The sequence below is a fragment of the Dipodomys ordii genome, unplaced genomic scaffold (assembly GCF_000151885.1).
Source record: "Dipodomys ordii isolate 6190 unplaced genomic scaffold, Dord_2.0 Scaffold56, whole genome shotgun sequence".
In the NCBI taxonomy this organism is placed as follows: Eukaryota; Metazoa; Chordata; class Mammalia; order Rodentia; family Heteromyidae; genus Dipodomys; species Dipodomys ordii.
In genome coordinates this window covers 1,474,191-1,497,211 of record NW_012267272.1, presented here as the reverse complement: position 1 = coordinate 1,497,211, position 23,021 = coordinate 1,474,191, and the positions used below count along the sequence as shown (strand labels likewise).

At 42.4% G+C, this 23,021-nt stretch overlaps 1 protein-coding gene across 1 annotated transcript in view; it reads left to right on the top strand.

The window, feature by feature from the left end:
- The window catches only part of Chchd3 (coiled-coil-helix-coiled-coil-helix domain containing 3), a 269,961-nt gene extending 250,355 nt beyond the window's left edge, over nt 1–19,606 (top strand). Inside the window, exons 7-8 of the mRNA XM_013021712.1 lie at nt 8,298–8,433; nt 18,885–19,606. Coding sequence (XP_012877166.1) covers nt 8,298–8,433; nt 18,885–18,908 — 160 coding nt within the window. The 3' untranslated portion in view covers nt 18,909–19,606. The remainder of the gene's footprint in view (nt 1–8,297; nt 8,434–18,884) is intronic.
- Nucleotides 19,607–23,021: the final 3,415 nt, after the last annotated feature.

Below are 23,021 nucleotides of genomic sequence, written 5' to 3'. Positions count from 1 at the left end.
CACATGCATTACAATTCTTTCAGCTAAGGGAGCCATACATGTGCCCTTCCAATATATAGTTCTCTGGGATTTGGATCTTGCTCCTAAAATGCAGAAGAAAGTACCACCTAAAGTAAAGAAACACACTGTCTACAGACTTAAATTTTGATTTTAATGTAGTATTTTGAAGTGTGTCACAGTCCTCATTGAGATATGTGACATTTTTAATTTTTTTACATGAAGTTGTTGATAACTTATCTTCATATTAAATTTAATGTGGTCATAGCAGAAAAGCCGTTGAGATACTGAGTGACCCAAATGGAATTCACCAACCTCCCCCATCCCCAAGTCTCTCCTCAACTGAGAAGAAGCATTACAAAAGTATCTCAAAGGGTAATTCTTTTTGCAAACTTCTAAGCACCTAAAACTTGTAAGCACCTAAAAGAAGAAGTTTAAATGCCCGTATTGAACTGAGTGACACACAGGAAGTAGCCTCTGTGCTGCTCAACAGGAAGGGTCTGCAGATCTGTTATTATAACAGATTCTGCCAGTAAAGATGATACCTGAAGGCATATGAAGTAAATTCTTCTCCAAATATGGGAAGATTCTTGGCTGTGGTGGAGGGGTGGGGCTGGGATTCGGTGATTTTCTCAGAAAGCATTAGGTTCATTGCAAGGATCCATTGTTAGATAGAGTGGTAGATTGCCAGGATGAATGCCCTGACCTAGCCATACTGATGATGCCCTATTTCTGCTTCTTCCTCTTCTAGACTTGAGGACTTTCTTTAGGAAGAATGAATAATAGAGGGAGTAATGCCTCCACGAAATTGAAATTCAGACTAGCTTTGAAAACAAGCATCCCAGTTTTCATGAGTCTCCTGGTCTAGAACAACTTGCAGCTTCTTCTTCCCTTGGTCCTTCTCAGTGAATTATTGATCCTGCTCAGCCAGTCCCCCCCTTCATCTCCCCTCCTCTCCCCACCCCCATGACATCTCCAGGATTTATTGGCAAGTTACTTGCTTCCCACAATCATTCTACCTTTTTTTGAGCTCCTCCTAACTTCTTATTTGAGCTCCTCCTAACTCTGCCTCTACATCTGGACAATAATCCAGAACCAAATTGTCTAGTTTTCTCCTTCTTGGCAACACCAGTGTAATGCAGTAGAGTGGTTATAAAAGACATCCTATGAGGGACCATTGGCATCAACTGGCAATTACTGCCAGAGCCCTTCTCCTAAAGCTCAATAACTGGAATGTCTCATCATGATTACTTTGGTGGATGTACAAGCTGGCCTAAGACCTCTAATCATTTTCATGTGGATTCTTGAGGTGACTGAAAACTTAAGCTCCTACCACATTCAGCCCCTCCCACCTCTCCAGGCCAAGCCTGTGTTAGACGTCATGAGCACAAGCACTGAACATTTCTCTGAGGGAAAGCGAAGGCATTCAGAATGTATATACTTGCAAGGTTATGAATATATTCATAGCTCAAGTCTCAGAATCTCTATAGTCTAGGTCCACTGGACATATCTTCCTGATGGCTAGAAAGTTAAAGGGACTCTTAAGCCCAATCTTCACGCCCTTTTCATTGGTGGTGAGTTTCTTCTTATCTGTAATACAATTTTGTTGACATTCCAAACCAAATCTCTGTTCCCTCCTCCTGTTTACTGTCCCCTTGATCTCAAGGTAAGTCTTATGTACACCTCTGCCCCACCCCTCCCCAGACCACAAGCTGCTGCCGGCAAGGATCACATCTGTTCCACACCTGTCCCTGCAGATGACATAAATGCTTAATCATTATCCAAGGCTTAGTCATATTTGGTAAAGTGAATGAATCAACCAGCCAACTCTCATATTTTGAACCAACTTTATGAACATCCCAGAGTAGCAGCAGGGGAGAATAGAAATAACTCACATATCCTAGAGATTAAAGTAACTTTGAATTTGTGCTAACAAAGGGTCCAATGTATTATATAGCCTCATGTATCTAAAGAAATGAAACCTAAAGTGGTACATGGTATATGCCTCTGATTAATATTTTCTTAAGTTGTCAGGTGAGTGGAAATGTCTTGCTTTTTTTAACAATAACAAAAATGCTAGTCTTAATCGTGATTATTGAGATACTCAAATGGGAACAATTCAGTGTATAAAGTTTGGGTTTCACTCACTCATTGGTGAATTCTTTTTTTTTTTTTTTTTTTTGTCGGTCGTGGGGCTTGAACTCTGGGCTTGGGTGCTGTCCCTCACCTCTTCAGCTCAAGGCGAGCGCTCTACCGCTTGAGCTACAGTGCCACTTCCCATTTTCTGGTGGTTTATTGGAGATAGGAGTCTCATGGTCGCTCTTGCCCGAGCTGGCTTTGAACTGCAATCCTCAGATCTCAGCCTCCTGAGTAGCTAGGATTACAGGCGTGAGCCACCAGCGCCGGGCTCATTGGTGAATTCTGACAAATGCAACTTGGGGCTCTAACATCCGCATTTCACTGTTGCTGATTTGTGAAAAGCCATGGAGACTACTGCTCCAAATATTCCCGTACTTACAACCAAGCCACGCCCCTAGACTGATTTTGCGGTTCCCACTATGTGCTTTTTCCCACCTGGTGTACTCTATGCAAACAGTGCTGCTGTTTCTTGACACTGTTGTTAACTCATTAGTGCTTGCTTTTATTACAGACTTATTGCCTGATATTGTTTATTATCTATTAACAAGGATAGCTTATATCTCTAAGAAAAGTCTTCTCACTGAGACTGTACAGTACAATATGGTAGGGGTAGAAAGTTACCTCATCCCTCTGTATCCCCCCCAAAGTCTTGGTTCCAGGACCCTGCAAAGACATCACACCCCTAAATCTTCACATCCTTTACTAAAATGTTTTGATATTTGCATATAATGTATACATATCCTTCCATATACTTTAACTCATCCCAGATTGCTTATAATACTGAATACAATGTACATGGTATATAAATAGTAGACGTACTACTTGTTTCCTTTCTTAAGATTGCTTAGTCCATACACACAGAGGGCAGGCTGTATTCTGTAGCACTTCTAGCCAGAGCTGTTTCTCCTGCAGCCCCGTGGCCAATCTGCTGTTTGAATGGTCTAGTGCGCACTTGTTATGGGTGGTAGTTGTTAGCTTGACTGGTTCATTGAACTAAGTGCTGAGCCAAGCTGTAGTTGGGGCTGGTGTTCCCTTTTCCAGGGCTAGTGAGGGCTCTTGCCTCTCATTGTGTAGTGATGGCACAAAACACAGCAATTAGCATCCATCACATTAGTAATAGTTGTCTATGAGGAAAACCTGCATCTTAATTTTATTTGTGAAGGAATTACATCATGAAATGTGTGTGGTATACAAATGCAAAAGAAAGCAGGCACCTTTTGGAGATATTTGGCCTCTGAAGTATGATTATGGAAAGTTGATTACAGCTAAGCTAGAAACATCATTAATGAAATAGTTAGCAGTTGTTAAGAATGTCAGGAAACCTTGAAATTAAGTTGTTTTGCAGATCTTGTTTACATTTTATCTTGCTAACATTACCATACTATTATACTCTCAGGTAAAATAAAAATGGAAAAAATATTATTAGAAGACAGTTCATATACTTTAGATATTTTCTTCCTTTGAGTTCTGTAATCACCTTATAAATGATAAGAAATAGGTGAACTATTAAAACATTTTAAATATTGGCAGTGTGTTTAATAGCTTTCCTTTGGGGTTTTGAAAGAAAGACAGAAATGCCAGCTACTAGATTTAACAGCAGATGTACAATTTAGTACAAAATAAAATAAATGCTTTTGAAATTTAAGAATTGAAGAGTTGATCCTGTTTTTACTTTGTTAGATAGGGTTTTATAAGACCACCTGACTTCATGCAGGATTCTTATTGGACTTTTTTTTGTTTTTTGATTTTTGCAGAATTTTCCTTTAATTTTCGGCATTCTCATTGATTCTTTCTCCCTTGCTCCTTCTCTTTCTCCTTTCATCATCAGATCTGTAGAATTCTCACGGAGTACTGACTGGTCCAGATACAGGAAGCAATCTTTTGCTGCATTACTTGCATTGATAAATAATGGTTTGCACTCTGAGAGCTTTAGGGATGTGGCTTCTGGTTGTCATTAACTGACTTCTTTTGCCTTCTGAATGGAGATCTTCTGAGAAAGATCAAGCTCCCTCATTTTCCTTCTCTGAAGTTACCTTATTATTCATGTTCTTTATATTAGCAAAACTAAAAAGATGCTAAGTAGTTGCGTCAAATTTGAAAGCTCCGGACACACGTCAAAGATGATTGTAAAACATGAAAGTCAGAGTGGCAGCAGGGAACCCAACAGCTAGCTATAAAACAGATAACCAAGCCACTGCAGTGAAGAGTCTGAAAAGGAGAGTTCTTCTAAAGACTGCTCAAATCAGCTTCCATTCTACAAAAAAAAATGTTTCCATGTTCTTTTGACCAGTTAATCCAGACTTTGCTAAGGAAGTAATCAGAAGTGATAACAATAATTTCTGTCCATCATCGGGTGTTTTAAAGCACTGGAGAATTAGAGTCACAACTTCTGTCTATCTTGATTCTTTTCTTTTTCCAAAGTTTGCAGAGTAGTTCTGAGAAAAATCTTTAGGAATAATATCTTAGATGCCTTTGAAGTGAATACTTGCATTAATAACATTAGCAAAATAAGAATGTTTTACTTGGCTACAGAATACCTACAAAGAGCGCTTCCTTTTGATTTTGATCTTGGACCCTATCTTTGGGGCTCCAGGCCTGCTTTTTGTGTACTGTCATTAACCCCTGACCATAAGCATTGCGGTGGAGTGGGGGGAGTGTTACTCTGTAGGCAGGCTGCTAATGCAGAAATAAATGAAGGAAGAGGAAAAGCTAAAGAAAGAAAATGAGTGTACATGGACTGGATTCCATTAAAAGTCCTCAATGATTTCAAGTAGTCACAGACTGGATTTTTTTTTCTTGATTTTGATATGTGTATGTATTTTAAGCTTGACTATATCTTACCGGCTCTTCTATGCTGAACTTGTTTTTGGATAATTGTTATATTTTCCTTATTATGACTTAGAGTCCTCCAAATCTACACTTCATCTTGCTCTTTATGTTGCCATGCTCCATTTCTTTATTGAATCTTCCTACATACAATGAAATTAAGTTGTTCAAATCTCCTTTGCAACTGAGATTTAATTTTCCTTCTTAGGCAGCTTGAAATTCTTCCTTTTGTTATTTTTACCTAATAATGGCTTCTTCCATCAGCAAGAATGAAAGCAGTCAATAAAAGTCAATTGCTAGGTCTATGATTATACAGAGGGTTTTACCATAATGCATATTGGAAATGTCTTTGAAATTCTTTTCCTGAATGGAAGGTGCCATGGCTTGTGCTTTATGGCCTTCTAAAGTTAGGTACTAATCTCATTTAGCATTTTCCCAAAGTGAAAACAGTGCATTAGGGCAGCATAACAAGGCTTGCAGATCAATACAGAGGCAGAGCTTTACCATTATACACGAAGCCAAGAAAAATGGGCCAAAGTCTACTCCAGGAGCTGGGGGACAATGATGCTGATTTTCACTGCTCTTCGCTCCCTCTCTACCATCTAATCGTCAGTACAAATGGAAATGTGCATAGAAACGATCTGAGATGATGGCTATGTGTACACACATATCCAGAAAATCTGCCAGACAAGAAACAAAGAGCCCTGGAAGCAAAGTAGTAATATTGATTTGTGTTGATAAAAGTAAATTTTGACACATCCTAATCATAAATAACTCATAGATTTTTTTAACGTGCATGACAAATATCTCAGCTAAAGGTAAATGGTTATATTCAACTTATATTATCTCTATCTAAGGAGTCCAAGTTATTAGCTGAATTATCCCATTGCAAATAGTCTTTTTGAGGAAAAAAAAGTATATGCATGGTCACCACCTTCTGGTGTGCAGTGTGTGTGTGATCCCTTGTGTGTGTGTGTGTGTGTGTGTGTGTTACTTGGGAGGAGATAGGTATCTATCTGGTCAATGTTCTTCTGGTCTTCCCTCCTCACCACTTTCCCTCTGCTTTTGGAGAAGCAATTCCTTTCAGCACAGAGATAGAATGTAGTTCTGCTTACCACTGACCTGATGCTTATTCATATTTTCTTTGGTATTTATCCAGATGTGAGTCCTCCTGTTATCAGTCAGTCAGCAGTATCTGAGCCTGTGCTCATGGAATCATGGCTGACTCCTTTTAAAATACTGGTGTTCATGGTAGGGGAGTAGAGAAGTCTGGATCCAGAAAAATTCACAGACATCTGAACTTTGCAATCTTAAAAAAGAAAAAAAATTGAAACTCTCGGGATTAAATTTAAATTCTGTTCTTAGATATTTGACAAAGCAGTAAGATAATGAATGGAAAAGGAAACTCAATGATATTTGAAATTTGTGAGATTATTTTTTCCCTGTGTCTACTTTCTTTGAAGGGTAGAGGGAAGTAAATTCCCTCAGGGACTAGTAACATGGTTTGCATTTCTATTCCAGTAAGATATATATTAGCTTAGCGTGTTGGATAAAAGTAATGAGGAGACAAATCGTCACCCAGGGGGTTCTTTATTGATAGCAAATATTCCCCCTGTGTTCTCTAGGGTTTGTTTTTTTTAAGAACCTATTAAATTTAAAATAATGCAGTTTCAAGATTATATGGAAATAACAAATTTAAATTTCTGAGACAGAACTGATAAGGAAGACTGGAAGCATTTTCTGTTAAACTAATTTGAAAAGCAATTGTTTTATGGGTTTTCTCTATGTGTGTCTAGCCCTTATAATCCAAATTCCCCTACCGTATTAAAAAGAATATTTTATTTTTGTTCATATAATTCATTTGGTTTATTTTGTTGTTATCTTTGAAGTGTGTATGTCAGCTTTTAGAAACATTTGTATTTTTTATTTGGTACAGTGGAGGCACTGAGAGCAACTAAAAATCTAAGATGTGTAAATAGAGTTGCAAGGCCTTAATCCAGGATACTTCCAAATGTTTTCCTTCTACCCATTTGTATTCATTCAACAAACTTAACTGTGTGACTTCTGTAAGAGGTATCCATATCTAACAGCCAGCATCTCAATGAAAATATATCATTTGCATTCTAGGAAATTTAGATTCATACACCCCATTAGACTAGTCTGTAGTCTGTGTCACTGATGAGGTGAGCGAGAGACAGGGCAGGGGGAAGAGGTGTGGAGGTGGGGGTTGGTGGGGCTGGTAGCTAGCAAAAGCTGGAGAGTTTACACATGAGTTGAACACTGAAAGATGAGATGGAAGATGAGCATTTTCCTGTTCCATAGGTGTGGGTAGCAGTTTGGGCACAGAACATTTTCAAAATTATGAGCAATGTGGGGCTGGGAAGGTGGCTCAGTGGTAGAGTGCTTGCCTTGCATGCATGAAGGAGGCCCTGGGTTCTGTTCCTAGGCACCACATAAGCAGAATAGGCCAGAAGTGGGGCTATGGCTCAAGCAGTAGGTAGAGCGCTAGCCTTAAGCTCAAGAGCTGAGGTGTCACAGCGCTCAGGCCCAAAGTTCAGGTCCCACCCCTCACAAAAAAAAAAAAAAATTGTGAGCAATGTGAGCACAGATGTGAGGAAAATTGCATGAACCAAACTGGGAACATGGTTTGTCCAGGCTGCAGCAGAGGCTAAAGTTGAGGTGGGAACCTGATTAAAGCTGGCTGGTTTATCGGCCTCATGTTTTATCCAGGAAGCGGTAGGGAGAGGTCATGATTCAGATCTGCAGATTAGAAAAATCTTCATGGGTCTAGGGGTGTGGCTCAAGTGGTAGAGCCCCTTTCTAGCAAGTACAAGTCTATGAGTTCAAAGCCAGTACTACAGGGGGAAAATGAGAGGGGGGGGAGGAAGAGACAGTGGGAGAGGGGCAGGCAAAGGCAAAGGCAAGTATGTAGAGGGTGACGGATAGAGACACAGTAGGTCACTGAATCTAGGAGGTAAATCACTTGGAATTTTTGTAATGACAGTATTAAGAAGGACCACACCACAAAATTAGATCTCCAGATCTATGACTTGCTGAATGTGGGCAGGGAAAGCAAAGTGAGGGCCACAAGATTTCTGGCTCAGAGAATATGAGTATAGAGACCTGGCACCATACATAGGGTTTGGCTTTGACTTTGGCTTTAGGAGGGAAGATGATAGTGTCACTTGTAGTAGTGTCAAATGAAGGGAAATACAGTATTGCGCCTTTTCTACTACTGTACCATTTCTATCTTATTTGATGTTTTATATGTTCTTTAACCTTGGCCTTTATTCTGAATGAATGGATATCTCAAGGGCCCCTGTTTTGGTTTTCAGGCGGTATGAGTATCATCCAGTCTGTGCTGATCTGCAGGCAAAAATCCTCCAGTGTTTCCGCCAAAACACCCAGCAGACCCTCAGCTGCTCCGCTCTGGCCAGCCAATACATGCTGTGTGTCAACCATGCCAAACAGGTGGGTGTGTGAACAGCCTAGCTGGGGTACCAGGAGAGTAAGATAGAAAGCCCAGCACCATGGGGCACAGGTAAGAATTGCATGTGTGTGGAAAGCTTTAGAAACGCAACAAGTCTTTCTCATTTTGAATTTCTATAGAGTTGGTAGTTCATAACTTCCTATAACCACTTGGTTGTAGGAAGAGGCTGGCTTGGGTGTTAAACATGCTTGCAGGGGGCGGAAATAACTGTTCTATTAAAATTTTACATTTCTCATTATTTTCTAATAATCCACAGCCATGGCCTTGGATTCCTAGGTCACTATTCATAACCAACAGAAGAACACTGTAAATGAAGTGGCCAGCAGCCTCTGGCCCATAAACAGCAGAGTGGTTTACAGAGAGCCTGCTGTCAAAAACCAACGAAAGAAACATTAGTCAGTCACCATGTCACTCCTTTTACCAGTTGGTAGAGTTCATTCATTTGGGCAAGAGAAGGAAACTGGAGATAGAACTTAGGAAAGGCTTTTCCTTTTTTTTAATAGGTTTTTCTTAGCCTTTTATTCATATCAGAATAATATGATGTGCACCGGATATGTATTTTCTTTAATTTATGTACATCAGAAAGCTAATGACAACCCTAAAGCAAACCAACAATTCTGACAGGTCACATAATTGCCTATCACTTAACCACGTTCGCAGTTGGACGTAGGTGGTTCTGAGAGACAGAACTTGTTGGAAACCTAGGTTCTTTCTGCTGACAAATTCCCTAGAGTTGATCTTCTAACCCAACTAAATCTAGTGTTTGAGTTACACAGCATGCCTTTCTGCAGTCCAGTTTGCTGCAGCTGTAATAATACTATTTAGTGTAAATTTCTAACACATTCTTAATAACTGATGGGAGGGTTGCTATTGTCTGAATAGCTCAAGACTACCAGCAACACTACAAATATCAAGGTTAAAAGCCTCTGTTGCCTTCAGCAGCTACTGGCTTGCTTTTGTCTGCTCCATCCTTATAGCAGCACTTGTAGAACTCTTGGTACATGCCAAGGATCATTTGCTTTCAGTATCTTTGCTAGAGGTGATATGGCCATTGTGAAGAGTTAGTACATTTTATTTGTCAAAAACAGCTTCTTATATGCTCCTTACAAGCCCCAGCCTTCCATATTAATACTACCTGATGCTCTTGGGACTTGGCAGTTGACTCATGGATTTTTCTAACTTGATAATAGTGCTTTATTAAGGTGAGACTGAGTAGTCAGTAGAAGAATAGCAGTGACAAAGTACAGGTTTCAAGGCTAGAATCTGACATGTGTGCCTATTTCCACAGTGTTATTTATAACACACTGGCTGTGGACCAGGGCATCAGGACTATGAGCTCCATCCTGCCCACCAGGTTATGTTGAATCATCCACACAGCTTCATGAGATCATAGAGAAAGAGAGGATAAAACAAAATTGGCGTGGCACAATATCAGACAGAACATAGGGGTATGTACAAGGAGGGTAGACCTGACAGACCTGAGTTTGTTTACTAGCTCTAGACTTTGAGCCTTGATTTTTCTCATCTGTGAATTGGGGTAATGTTGTGATTATTTATTATTTAATTAAATTGTATTTCCCTTTCTCTCCTCCATTGTATCATTTCATGTTGAAACTATGCACATCAGCCAAAAATATTAAATTATTACTAGTGACTCCAAGACACCCCCTCCCTCCCCTCACTCCCACATCTACCATGTAATTTAGTGTCATTTATACATATGTGTTTGAAGTACCTATTATGTCCATAACTCTTATGCACCATGCATTGTATAATACAAGGAGTATTAAAAAGGTAAGAGCCTACAAAACCTTTTTCCTAAGATGGGCAACACTGAAATGGACAAGAACCAGGAAATAATGCCACCCTATGTCTCTACACCACTTGAGATTTCAAGGTCATTTCATATCCATTCTCTTGCTTGTTTTTTCTGACAGCCTGAGATGTAAATAGAAATGGTTTTATTTTCACCATTTTACAGTTGAGAGCATTGAAACCCAGGGAAATCATAATGGTAAATTTAACAACTAGACCAAGATATACCTGCCATAAAAATAAAAACAAATTCAAAATAGGTTAAATGGGGCTTTGTTTTGAGTGGGTGTTAGAAGGACCATTCATCATCCACTAACACAGAAATACTGCTGGGAGAGAAAATGAAGGCAATAATGACAAAGTGAGGGCAAAGAACATGGAAGGTGTAGTCAAGTCATAACAGAGACTGAATATCATCAGTGGAGGCAGAGATGACAGAGCCCACAGTCAAAGGAATCCCAGGATCCCACCAAGTTTCTTAGCCAGAGAGAGATTATACTACTGCTTATGAATGGTTGCTTTTCTTCAGACGCCTACACCTCCTGCTCCTTGGGAAGTTAACCTCATGACTCCAACTCTGTCCTGCTGTTTGGCAGTGCTGTGGTCCTCTCTGACTAGGGTGGCAGTTTTGATGGACCTACTCCCTTATACTTCCTGTTAGATCCCAAGAACAGACTAGGCATGTGAACATGCAAGCCATTAGATCATACAGCCCATTTCTGAAGTAAAATTTCCCCATGGAATAACTCCAGTGCAAACCCTCTCTACTCGTATGATTGGCTTTCACAGGATCCCTGGGGCATTGTTCTGGAGACCTAATAGATTTTACTGGTAGGAAGATTTCCGGATATTCTTCCTTTCCATTCTTCTTCACTTCTTCACATCAATCTCAGCTATTCCTAAATAACCACTCATGAGTTGTCCTGAAACATCTAGACTGTTGCTGTCAGTATATTAACGTATGTGTTCTTCATAAGGGTAAAGAGATTGAATGTTTTCATTATTAATTATAAGACTAACGCCGGGGTATGTGAGATACAGCACTCCTCCTTCCCCCACCCCCTCCTTTTTTGTTTGTTTGTTTTTGGTGCTGGGAATCAAACCAAAGATCTAAGGGTCCTATACATGCTAGAAAAGAACTCTACTATTAAACTACCTCCCAGGCTCTGAGAGATAGTCTTTTTAGATGAAGGAGATGCCTGGTGTGGGTGCACACTCTGGAGGCCGTTTAAAGAGAATTGCAAGTTTTAGGTCAGTCTTGCCTACAGTGTGATCTAGAGTGAGATTCCATCTAAATAAATAATTCAATAAATATAGAACATGGACTGACACAGAATTCTTTGTTCTTTTTCTTTCTCTTAATCTGCTTAGAGTCATAATTTTCTAAATGCCCTAAGATTGAATTACTTCTTCTTACCTTTAAAAACCTAGTTCCCACTCAGTTTAACTGTAAACCTTTTTACATGGGAAGGGGACCGGGTATGCCCAAGTTCTGCTTTTTTAAAAGGGAGAGAGGGCATAGAAAGGGCTAGCTTCCTGATCTGCATTGCTCCTGAGCACCATGACACCCCACTGCCTTGATTCTTCCTTCCTGGTCAGCTGTAGGGTAAGGTAGGGTTTCCTCTTGCCATTGGCAGAAAGCACAGAAGCTAGCTAGATTCTCAGAATATTCTGTGTTCAGTGAAGAGAAGCATCCTGGGAAATGCCATTAGTACTTCCCTAGCCCAGGTATAGTGACTAGAACTTCCATTTTCTTCAAGCCCCCAAGTTCTGAGGAGTTAAGGGTTTGAAGCAGGTGACCCATGGGGGCCCCGAGCTCTGAGCTCTAGGACTGATTCTGCCTTCATGGATGAACAAGCAGCACCCTCGCTTTCAAAACCTCTGGGTTTGGGGTCTTTGCCTCTTAGATTTGGCTGTCAGCCTTAAGCTTTCACTCAGACAGAGCAGTCGCACGTGGGACTGGTCTGCCTACTGCCCGCCTCCCACAGCAACTTGTGCTTTCTGCACGTTCACACTCCTGACAGCCTGCGGGAAGTCAAGGCGGCAGGGCGAACTGGGAGGGATGGAAACAGTTTCACAGTTTCTCCCAACTCAGTAAGTGAAAACCAGCTATCTCAGGACTGCCACGAAGAAACGCCATTGGAGAATGCAGAATGCCCAGGCCCCTGCTATATATCATGATGCCTTGTCCTTTGAGGTGTGGGTGATGGTGCAGGACCTCGGGAGGGGAGAGATGTGGGGGCAGAAAACCAGGATGTGAAGAACCAAGGAACACTCAGGGAAGCAAGGACTAACCCCAGAAGATGCCTGAAGATCAGAGAGCTGTGTAGGGCCCGGTGCTGGGCAATGCGAAGTCCACAAACCACACAGAGCTTGAAATCAATGAGCCAGCAGTGGATCAGCAACCAAGCTAGTAAAGTCTGCTGTTCCACCTCAGACATGTGTCTCCTGTTCACCTACTTGTCAAATCAGAAAACGATGTAATGAGGGGAGTAGATTTAAGACTCTGATAAAGGAGATGGGATCTTAATGTGACAATCCCACCCTCCCTCATCCCCCCAGCCAGGGCTGGCATACCTAAATGTAAGTGGCAAGTGGTTAACTCCAAACAGAAGACCTCAAGATCAGTGCATATGCTAGGCTAATTTTCTGACAGCCTTCTTAAGGACAATGTATTTGTATTTTACCTCTCATATAGTTGGATTTCTGTTTGACTAGAATTCTATATTTCCTTTTATTTTAAACATGGAAGAGGACCTGAGAACCATGGTGGTGCTTTTACTTAACAGTCACTATTCTTGAATGTGCCTGAGCAAACTGTACTTTCTGATCATTTTCAGGTGAATTCTGCATATGTGAATGATTTAGTAGAACAGGCAGTTGGAGCTAGAAGGACTTAGCAGTCGCCTAAGTCAGCTTCATCTTTTCCTGTGCACAGTTAGCACCAGAGCGGTCCAATCTGTAGGTGCAGCAGAGCCCAGCCCCCCCCCCCCCCCCGAGCCTGCTCTGGATTTCCAGCCCAGTAGGCCTTCTCCATGGGTGTCAGTGTAGGTGAGCTTAACCACTCTGGGAATTCTGATTTGGGAGGTGGGAAGGGGAGCAGGGCACCTGAACTTTCACCAACTCTCCTGTAAGACTGTATGGCCATCTGGGATCTGTTTCTCCTAAAACCCATCATGCTAGACCGCATTGAGGTCTTCCTCCTCTCCAGCCTAGGTCCTGCCAGGTCTGTGTTGTTCCTCGTTCAGAAAGATGAGACCCACCAACAGTGATTTCATCAGGACCTCCCTCGTGATGCATCCTTAGCCTCCAGGGCTGATGGAAAAAAAGGAGCCCCAGAAGTCCTCTGCCCCCACCCCTCATCTGTAAGCAGTCCTGGGAGAGGAGCCACTCCTGGTATTCATGGGTGGGAGCCAGGGAGGAGTGCCGATCTGAGGTGATATTGTCTGGCCCCGGCTAGGTCATGGCTGTGACCAGACCCACTCTCGGCTGTACTATTCCCCAACATCCTGCTCCTGGTTGGGGTGGGAGAGATCTCTGATATGTGTACCCCACCCCCCTTCAGAAAGCACCAAGATAAATCAAGAAGGTCAGCTTGGTTGGAAGACCTACAGGAGATGTGTTTATTGTGTTCAGAGCCTTCCTTATCACCATTGCCCAGTGACATTTATGACTCTCCCCGCTGGGCTACTGGGCTACTGGGCTCAGGCTCCCACGCAGGTGAGGCAGCCCTTGGGATTTGGAGACCCATCAAAGCAAATGAAATTCCCAACTTCCAATCTGTTGGCCCAGCCTCTTCCATCACAGAAATCCTTTGCTAAACCACTTTCTGAGAGTAATAGTTGGCTTTATGATATTTTCTCTGGTTTTAATCTAAGTCTAATAGAAGAAATATTACCATGGTAATAGATTTTCATTTTTCCTAATAGGTATTTCTTTTCTAAGGCTCATCCTTCAAGAGTTAGAACTGCACTGCAATATGTTAGTGTTTTTGTCTGTTATTGCAGCAAGTTGTATAAACAGTTAATTACTTGTAACTTAATCTGAATAATACACGGAGCATTTGTCCTGGAAGATAGAAAACGAGATCCAGGTGGAAAAAAGTTAACTTAGGTTTCCTCTAAAGCAGGAAAATGAAGCACAGCCCTGGCTGGGGAAAAGGACGGACACTGGAAACAAAATTAGTCAGCTAATCAGATTTGCAGGTAGTGAGGGACGGTGTGCATGCCGCATAGCTGGCTTTGTGCTTCTCCTAATTGAATTTGTAGAAGGCTTTTCCTTCCTGTCTCACTCACAGTCCTCTTCTTGTGTCCTTCATCATCACTGACCCCATTCTCTTCCTGTCTCTCCTTAGTGGAAACTCAGATACTGAGACTGGGTATCAGGACTTGCCCCTCTCCCTCCCCCACACACCTATGTAAACCTGCCTGATTCCATCCGAAGTCCTAGAGAAAGTCTGGTAAACGAATCTAAACAAGAACTCCAAGTGGCATTTTTTTTCCCCCTGATGGTACTGGGTTTGATCTCAGGGCTAGTCAAACACGCTTCTACTTGAATCAGGCCTCCATCCCTTTTTTGCCATAGTGTTTTATTTATTTTTTCAGGTAAGGCCCTACATTTTGTATTATGATTCTCCTAGTATGAGAGATTGCAAGCATGAGTCACCATGCACAGCTTATTTGGTGCGACAGGATTCTCATTAATTTTTTTACAAAATTGTCTATTGTTATTATAAAGGTGATATACAGAGGGGTTACAGTTACATAAGTCAGGTAAAGAGTACATTTCTTTTTGCACAATGTCACCCCTTCCCTCTCACCCATTTTTTTCCCTCCCATCCCTACCCACAAGTTATACAGTTCATTTTCAACATAACGTCTAGTGAGTACCATTGCTGTATTAGTTTACCCTTTGTCCCTCCATTTCAGAGCTTCCTTTTATCCTCTCAAGAACATATAAGCGAACAAGCAAGACAAAAAAGAAAAACAGCACCAAAGGATAAAACCATCTTGTTTCTATTTCCTGAAGTTAGTCTCATTCACGTTTTGTCCCTGCTGGCTTCAAGCCATGATTCTCTTGATCACTACCTCCTGAATAGCTAGGATTACAGTTGTTCCTGGGCCTGCCCCTCTGATTGGTGTCTTAATAAACAAACAAAAAGACCTCTTCTCTGTGTAATAATCATTGAGCAGTCTAGGGCTGCCAAAATCCCTCTTAAATCTATTGAAACACAGGAGCTGGCACACTGCTATAGAATAGCCGGGCCCTTCAGAAAGCTACAGTTCAGAAATTAGTTGATGAAATTGCTGTGTAACAAAAATATTTGAGGATTGTTGTTGATTGTTTTAGTGAGTGGAAATGATCTTGGGTCTCCAGGGGCACTGTTGTTGTTTGACAGTGAAAGTTGCTGGTGGTTCCTCAGGGGCTGGGTTGAGAAAAATTGAGGAGATAGCAGCATGGCTGCTCAAACCTAGGGTTCCTTCTGCTGAGTCCCCAGGGGCTCTAGGCCCAGATCTGTGAATGAGCAGCAGCAGCAGCAAGGAATTTCTTTCTCCACATGGAAGATTAAGTGTTAGCAGTTCCTTAAATGAAGGAAGTGATTTTTTTTTTAATATGTAACTTGCAAAGCTTCTTCATCCTTTGGGGAATTTCCTATGTTAATTTATGCAGTGTTAAATTTATGCAGTGTTGAAATTCAGCCCAACAGCCATCTACTTACAGAACCTCTTGGAACACAGACCCTAGCAGGACGGAGGCTCCCCCAACCCAAAGCCTTGAGGTCTGGAACTCTCCATCACGTCATATTGCATAGCTGTAATAGACTAATTCCACAGAATATTCTAGCTATTCCTTCATCTGTAAGTTGTTCCATGTGATATTGCATTTGTTGAGATTTCTGGCCATGATGTGATCTTTTGTACCACCTCTGCCACTATTAGTGGCTCGTGCTGCAGTTAGACAGCGGAGTTTTAGACCCAGACCTCCAACTTTGCCGTGGCCCCTGATGAGTCTGGTCACTCCCGAATCCGCTTCGGGAGTGAATGTGGTTCAAGTGGGGTTATGTGCTTCATATTTGTTCATGTGGATTCTCAAGTATCTTCATGCTAAACTGGCCCACTGATCCCCAACCCAGCCAGGGCCCAAGCCTGTCTTTTTTATGTTGTGTTTTGTTTTTCAAAGAGACTAACATTGTTAGTATCTATATGATGTGACTGATAAATGGCCCATCCAGAGAAAAGAATGGTTAAAAGAACCCCCATGGTTAGTTACATTGCACTAGCACACAGCAGATTTTTTGTGGGGGAAGGAGGGAGGGCAACATTTGGAAAGAGGTACATTGTCAAATGGTTGTTCTCAAATAATGAGACCTGAGTTGTAGGGAAGGGAAAGGCAGGGCCTTGAAATGGTAATCAGCAGATACTTGGATAATTAAAGTTCCTGTTGGTATATGCAAGAAAATAGTGAATAGGTGACATGTAATACAAAATGGCCAAGTGGCTTCATGCCTAAGGGGACAGAGTGCTTTGTTCTAGAACCAACTGCCCTTAGATGAGTCAGTACAGACGTGCCTTTTATGGCCTCCATTGTCATTTAATAAAGAATGTTGGGACTTGGGGGGAGGGGTGTATATTTGGAGTTTACATCTGGGTGACCGGTCGGTCGGACCGCTGATGGCCCTGTGATACTGCCGAGCAGTATTTGGGAGTTATCAAGGATGAGAGCCACTCAGTGCTTTATTTTGCCAAAACACCACAGCTGGGTTTGAGAAAAGCCTCACATTCTGGTGTGTTCTACCAGGGAAGTTGGCTGAGCAGAGCCTCCTGCTCATCTATAGGTCTTTCCTGCACACATGGAGCTTTTGTCCTTTACATCCTGATGGACTGAATCATTATCTCTTTTCTTTGCATCTCCATGTGGGTTCTCTCCAGCTAGTTTCCCTGCCTTAAGTCTATCAGTGCTTTGTAGATATGGATTACAGAAACTTATAACCTTGGGCACTCTGAAAGAACCCACCCTCTTCTTCTGTGACCTATACTCTTGACCTTCCCTTCTCTGTCTGTTCTAGACATTTCCATGTGGGATTTCTCATCCCAAATTACCTAACACACAAACTCAAAATTCAAGTCATCCTTCTTGTTTCCAAACTGACCCCTGTCACTGGCTCCTCATTGGCTCAGTGATCTTCCCCTACCCCTCCAAGAGTCCACCTGCATCTCGGCTCTCACCTTCTCCTTTTCTGCCAGTATTGTGTTTGGCAGCTCTATTTCCTGTTCCTTTGCTTCCCATTGACTCCTCCCTGGTCCTCAGCCTCCCCACTCTCCTTTATTGGACCAACTGTCAGGTTCACCTTCATAAAGGTTTTCTATTGGGACAAAAAATACCCATTTTTTTTCACCATTTCAGTGGCATCTATTCTGTGCCCAGGTACTCTTTCTCTAGATCAGCTGATCATACACCTGTCTTCCAGTGGGGCTGTCTCCTTCCTTGCTTTCTGGAAATAGTGGGACTTTTCCCTTTCCCACCCACACCCTGGTTCTCTGACTGTTCTTATTCCCAGACAGAGTTTTTGTTCCATTTGAGTTTTTTTTACTGTGTGCCTACATTATTTAGGAAAACCAATCTTGACCTAAGATTTGAACCAGTAAGAACTGGGTGCCGGGATTACAGGAAGGGGAGGGCGTGCACCTGTGCTCTAGAGGTGGCATCGGATGGCACCTTCCCCCTTATGGTAATTTCAAAACTAAGAGAGAAAGGATCACTTTTTTTCCTCCTTAAAAATCCATACAAATGGAAGAAGAATGCCCCATGCCCCAGGTGATAGTTTACAAGTTCTTTCTACATGGGGGCATGAGTAGTGTAAGGTATATTAAGTAGGTAGGTTTCATGAGGTAGCCAATGAAGAGAACACCATGCAATATTCAGGCAGGAAAAGTTTATTTACCAAACTGCTGCCCCCACCGTTCTGGAGAGGCATGGCTGAAAGGGTAGACCCACCCAAGACTTATCTAGGCCAGGGACAGGAAGAGGTGTGGCCAGGTAGGGGAAAGGTGTGGCCTCACTGGACCCGAATGTGACCTCAGGGCCTGGGACCCTCCTAAGGTCAGATGGGAGATGTGACCAGAGATGGTCCAGGATGTGTCCTAGCAGGAAGGGGAGGTAACTGCTTCGGGGTGTGCCATTTACCTAGGTAACACCGATACTGAGTGGAAACAACCAAGAGGTAGGGAGGTGTCTGCACAGGGTCTGCATGGCCCAGGGCAGACCTTACAGGTAGCTTGAGGTCCTCTGGAAAGGGACAGGGAAAAGGAAAGGGGGGGAATGAAAGTGAGGGAAAGAGGGGAAAAGGAAAGGAGGAAGGAAGAAAGGAGAAAGGGAGGGAGGGAAGAAGGGATGAAAAGAAGGAAGGAATGGAAAAAAGGAAGGAAGGAATGGAAAAAAGGAAGAAAGGAAGGGAGGAAGGGGAGGGAAGGAGGGAGAGAAGGAGGGAATTCTATCTATCCCTTAGGATCCAGCCTTGCTACCAGATAGCTATTTGAAAAGCACCCTAAGTAGTTACTGCTTTTTTTCCCCATCCTCTTTGTGGTTGTAAAACTTGTGCTTTCAATTTCTCTTTCAGGGCATGATAGAGAAAGGAGGATAAAATCAACTTTCAGAACATGCAAAACTCCCTCAACGTTCATTCCAGAGGCGGAACATTTTTTTTTCCTAATGAGAAAATAATCCAATTAAGAGAGAAGAGAAGCCCCGGAAAATGAATTGGGCGGAAGCATATCATGTTTTGATCAGCAACATTTTGAGAAGCCAAGACATAGATCAGGGATCAGTTATCAGCAGATACACTGAGAATGACAAACCCCATTTATGATGAATAAAAGAGGAGGGAAGCCCTCCTCACCTTTTTTTGTACTTTCTATTCAATTTCCAGTGACATAAAATGTTTCTCCCCACACCAAACTCCACCATTGGTGGAGCTCCTCTCTAGGCAAGCTGGGAGGGGTGGAGAGGCTAAACTACGTGGCGCGGTGAGACAAGAGGAGAGCTAGGGATGGCACAGCTGAGTAGAATTATCTAGGCTGTGGCTTGTGGTCTCTTTTTTTTCTCTTTTCTTCTTTGATTATGTAAGAGCTTTTCATTTAACTTATGATGATGATCATGTAAGTAAGAAGACAAAAAGGAAAGAAAATGTACCTGTTTTACTGGAATAATGTTTATGATTTACAATGAAATAAGGCATTTTTATCAATATAAAGACAGCATTGGCTTATGCAACCTCTATCGTGAATACTGACAACTTCACTTACTATCAATAATAAATATATTTTCTGACAAAGACTGGCATGATAGCTTGGAGCCTCGTTCATTCCTTTAGCTGACTTAGATGGGTGTGTATATAGTAATTGATTTACTTGATTATTCATTTGCGTGTGCACCATACCTTTCTCTGGCAAGTTCGCCAGGGTCCCAGACACGCCAGTGATACTCGCAGCTTGCCTCTCCGATAGGTAGAATTCTGTAAGGCTTTACACATTTCACGAATCTTCCTTTCTTTCAGAAGACTTACGCTATCCTGCCTGGAGCAAGAAACAAATTAGTTGACCTTGGTTAGGACCTTCTGACCCTGTGATACTGTTATGAAAATGTTATAGAAAGAAAAGCCAAACCTTTCCAATTTATTGAAGCTTCCTGATTCTAACTCTCCCCTTCCTATGAGGATTGTTGGCTCAACCCTGGATTTGAGCGAGTTGAAAGCTAAGTTGAGAAAGTTCTTCCAGAAAATGGGGGATGGTAAGGTGCATGTTCTGTGATGTCACCTGAGTGTAAAATTCTTATTTCACTTTAATTTTGTTCCAGAAAACTAAGAGAAATGATTAAAAATACATGCTCTACTAAGGCACATCCATGGTTAGATTCTGGCTATGACGTAGTAGCTGTAGTGCCAAACCAAGTCCCCTTGCTCAGCCATGAAGAGGGAGCTGGGGAGGAGCGGGGATTGTGGCCACCTACATTTTGTCTGTCCCAGGAAGTTGGGGCTCTCTGCAGTTCTTGGGCAAGCTGGATTTGGAGTTGGGGGCATGGTAAGTATATCCACATGCCACATTTCTCTTCACAGACAGGATGCATCTGTGACAAGAGAGCTTCGCACGGCCTTGTCAGTGTCACTGGCTCTGTTCCCAGGTTTCTATCACCTAAATGACATCTTCACACATTTGGGCACACACCTGTGGGCCTGCTGTAGATTCTGAGTGACTGGAAACACTCCTTCTATCATTACCGAGCTATTCGGTGATTGCTGTCTCGTGAAGGATTTTTCTTTTCCTGTTGGGTCAGTTTGGTTGTATTGGTTTTGCTTTTTAATGATGCAGCATTGACAGGGTTCGCTTCGATGTGAAGGACAGAGTCATCAGTCACTCCCCAGCAGTGCGCCCACCAATGTCAGGATCACACCCAGGTAGCAGCCTGAGAGAATTAGTAGTTACACAGAAACAAATGTTTACATGGTGACTTGCTCTATAGTGTTTGCAAATCAGTCTAATTCACAAATTCCCTCTTACATGCTTTTGTTTTGCAATTTAGAGCCAAGAACTTGGCACGTCCCAGTCTGCTAGTCTTATCGCTGGCGGAAAAAAGCAGCACCGAGGAGTCAGGTGTTTCAAGCCAGTGAAGTCCTTGGGGGCTGTCAGCCCCTGTGTCACATTGTCATGTGGATACACCTGACGGGTACAAGAGGGAAGAATGGGACTTGGGAGACACTGGAGGTGAGGTGCGAAGCCTTTCTGGCTCCTTGACCTGACTCCATCCTAGCCGCCATCACTCTTAGGAAGACTGTGTGCAGCTCACAGAGGGGTCTGTTAGTTTCCCCCACTAAGTGAACATACCTTGAACCACATCAGTTTAGCTCCAGTAGAATACAGTCCCTTAGAAGCTGGTTAGATGTTAGCACCCGAACCAACATCTTGTGAACGTACACAAGAGAGCTGGGTTGAACCAGCCCAAAGTCTTGTTTTGAGAAGCCAGTGACTATAAGAAGCTTGTCAACATGGAAGGGATTTATAACCTGCTGACTGGGCCTCATTGATGCAGATGCGGACTGTTGAAAATGGAATGTAGCAACTGGTCAACTGAAGAGTTTTAAGTAATACTAGCTTAGAATTGAACTGAATAGCCACAGGCTTCAACTTCCCTGGACAGCCAGGAAAGTGTGGCTCTTTGTCCATCTTTTCTTCCAACCTGACATATAATTGTCTTTGCTAGAAACCCATATTTTCCCAAAGACTTGACCCTTTCCATTTTTTAGTTTTTTTATTTTTTGTCAGTTGTGGGTTCTTGAAGTCTGGACCTGGGCACTCAAGGCAAGCACTCTACTACTTGAGCCACAGCACCCACTTCTGGCTTTTTTCTGTTTATGTGGTGTTGAGGAATCGAACCCAGGGTCTCGTGCATGCAAGGCAAGCACTCAACCACTGAGCCACCTTCCCAGCCCCGAACCTTTGAAGATTGAAGAATTGGAGCAAAATTTCAGGAAGGAGGAACACCTTCAAAGGACCTTTTGTCCAAAATGATGACTATAGTTAATATATTGCGTTTGGGGGGAGGGAGTTATAAAAAGAATTAGACGAGCTCGGGCGCGTTCAGCTTTGTATGTCCCTCCCCCACAGTATAACCCCTGCTTTCACTATATTTGATGTCGGTATAATTTGTGGAGGAGATGGAGAAAAACAAGTCGTTTAAGGATACAGGTGGACCCCATGCAACTAGGAGAAGTACAAGTTGTCATGTCAAAAACGAACTTTACAACTTTGGGGGGGGGAGATTGGGGGGGAGGGACGGGGGAGGCTGGGAAGAGATGTGAAGGGTAAACAAAGGAGGAGGCTGCAATGCTTGATAAGAAATGTACTCATTATCTTGCCCATGTAATTGTAACCCCTCTGTACAGTATGTTCACAAAAAATTAAAATTAAATAAATTTTAAAAAAAAGAAAGTAAACTGTATAACCTTAAAAAAAAAAAAAGAATTAGAGCAGTTGAACAATTCAACATACTGTGGCTCAAACCATGTGAATTGAAGTTAGGAGCCTTTAAACTTAATATTCCTGAAAAGCTGGTGCTGGGTGTTAGCCATTCATTCATATGCCCACACTGCTCCCTTGCCTTTTCCCAAAAGTTATCTGTCTAGCCCGGCTTCTCTTTCTCCGCCGTCTTGATCCCCTCCATAGGCTCTTGTGCATGCTTAAACTTTTCACACCACTCATAGCCTGGCAGGTCCTCCCAAGAGCTGGGCAGTGTAGGAGCTCAAACGGCTGAATCCTGGGCTCTGCTTCCCCACACACACACACCCTGCCCGCAGCCTTTCACTGCAGTGTTGCTTGCTGTTACTATGCGATTTTTTTTTAACACAGCTCTCATTTCTTCTCCAGCCTCCTATAAAATCCATTCAATCTTCAATATTTTTTCCTCTTTTAGCAATCCCTTAGGTCTGTAGTTCTTTTAATTTACAAACTAAACAAATAGAACCTTAAGATTCACTCAAAACAAATTTGTTTCTAGCTCTCTATGCCCTTTATAAGTCCACTGCCTCAAGGAGTTGAGTTGGTGGCCAGGTATATATATATATATATATATATATCTCCAGAGAAGCAGGTGTAATGAGACCCACAGTCCAGACACTCGGGGAAATGGGAGGCCCTGCCACCTGCCGTGGCCCATGAAGAATACCAAGGGTTTAGCAGTTAGCAAGACCTCAGCTTGGTTTAAG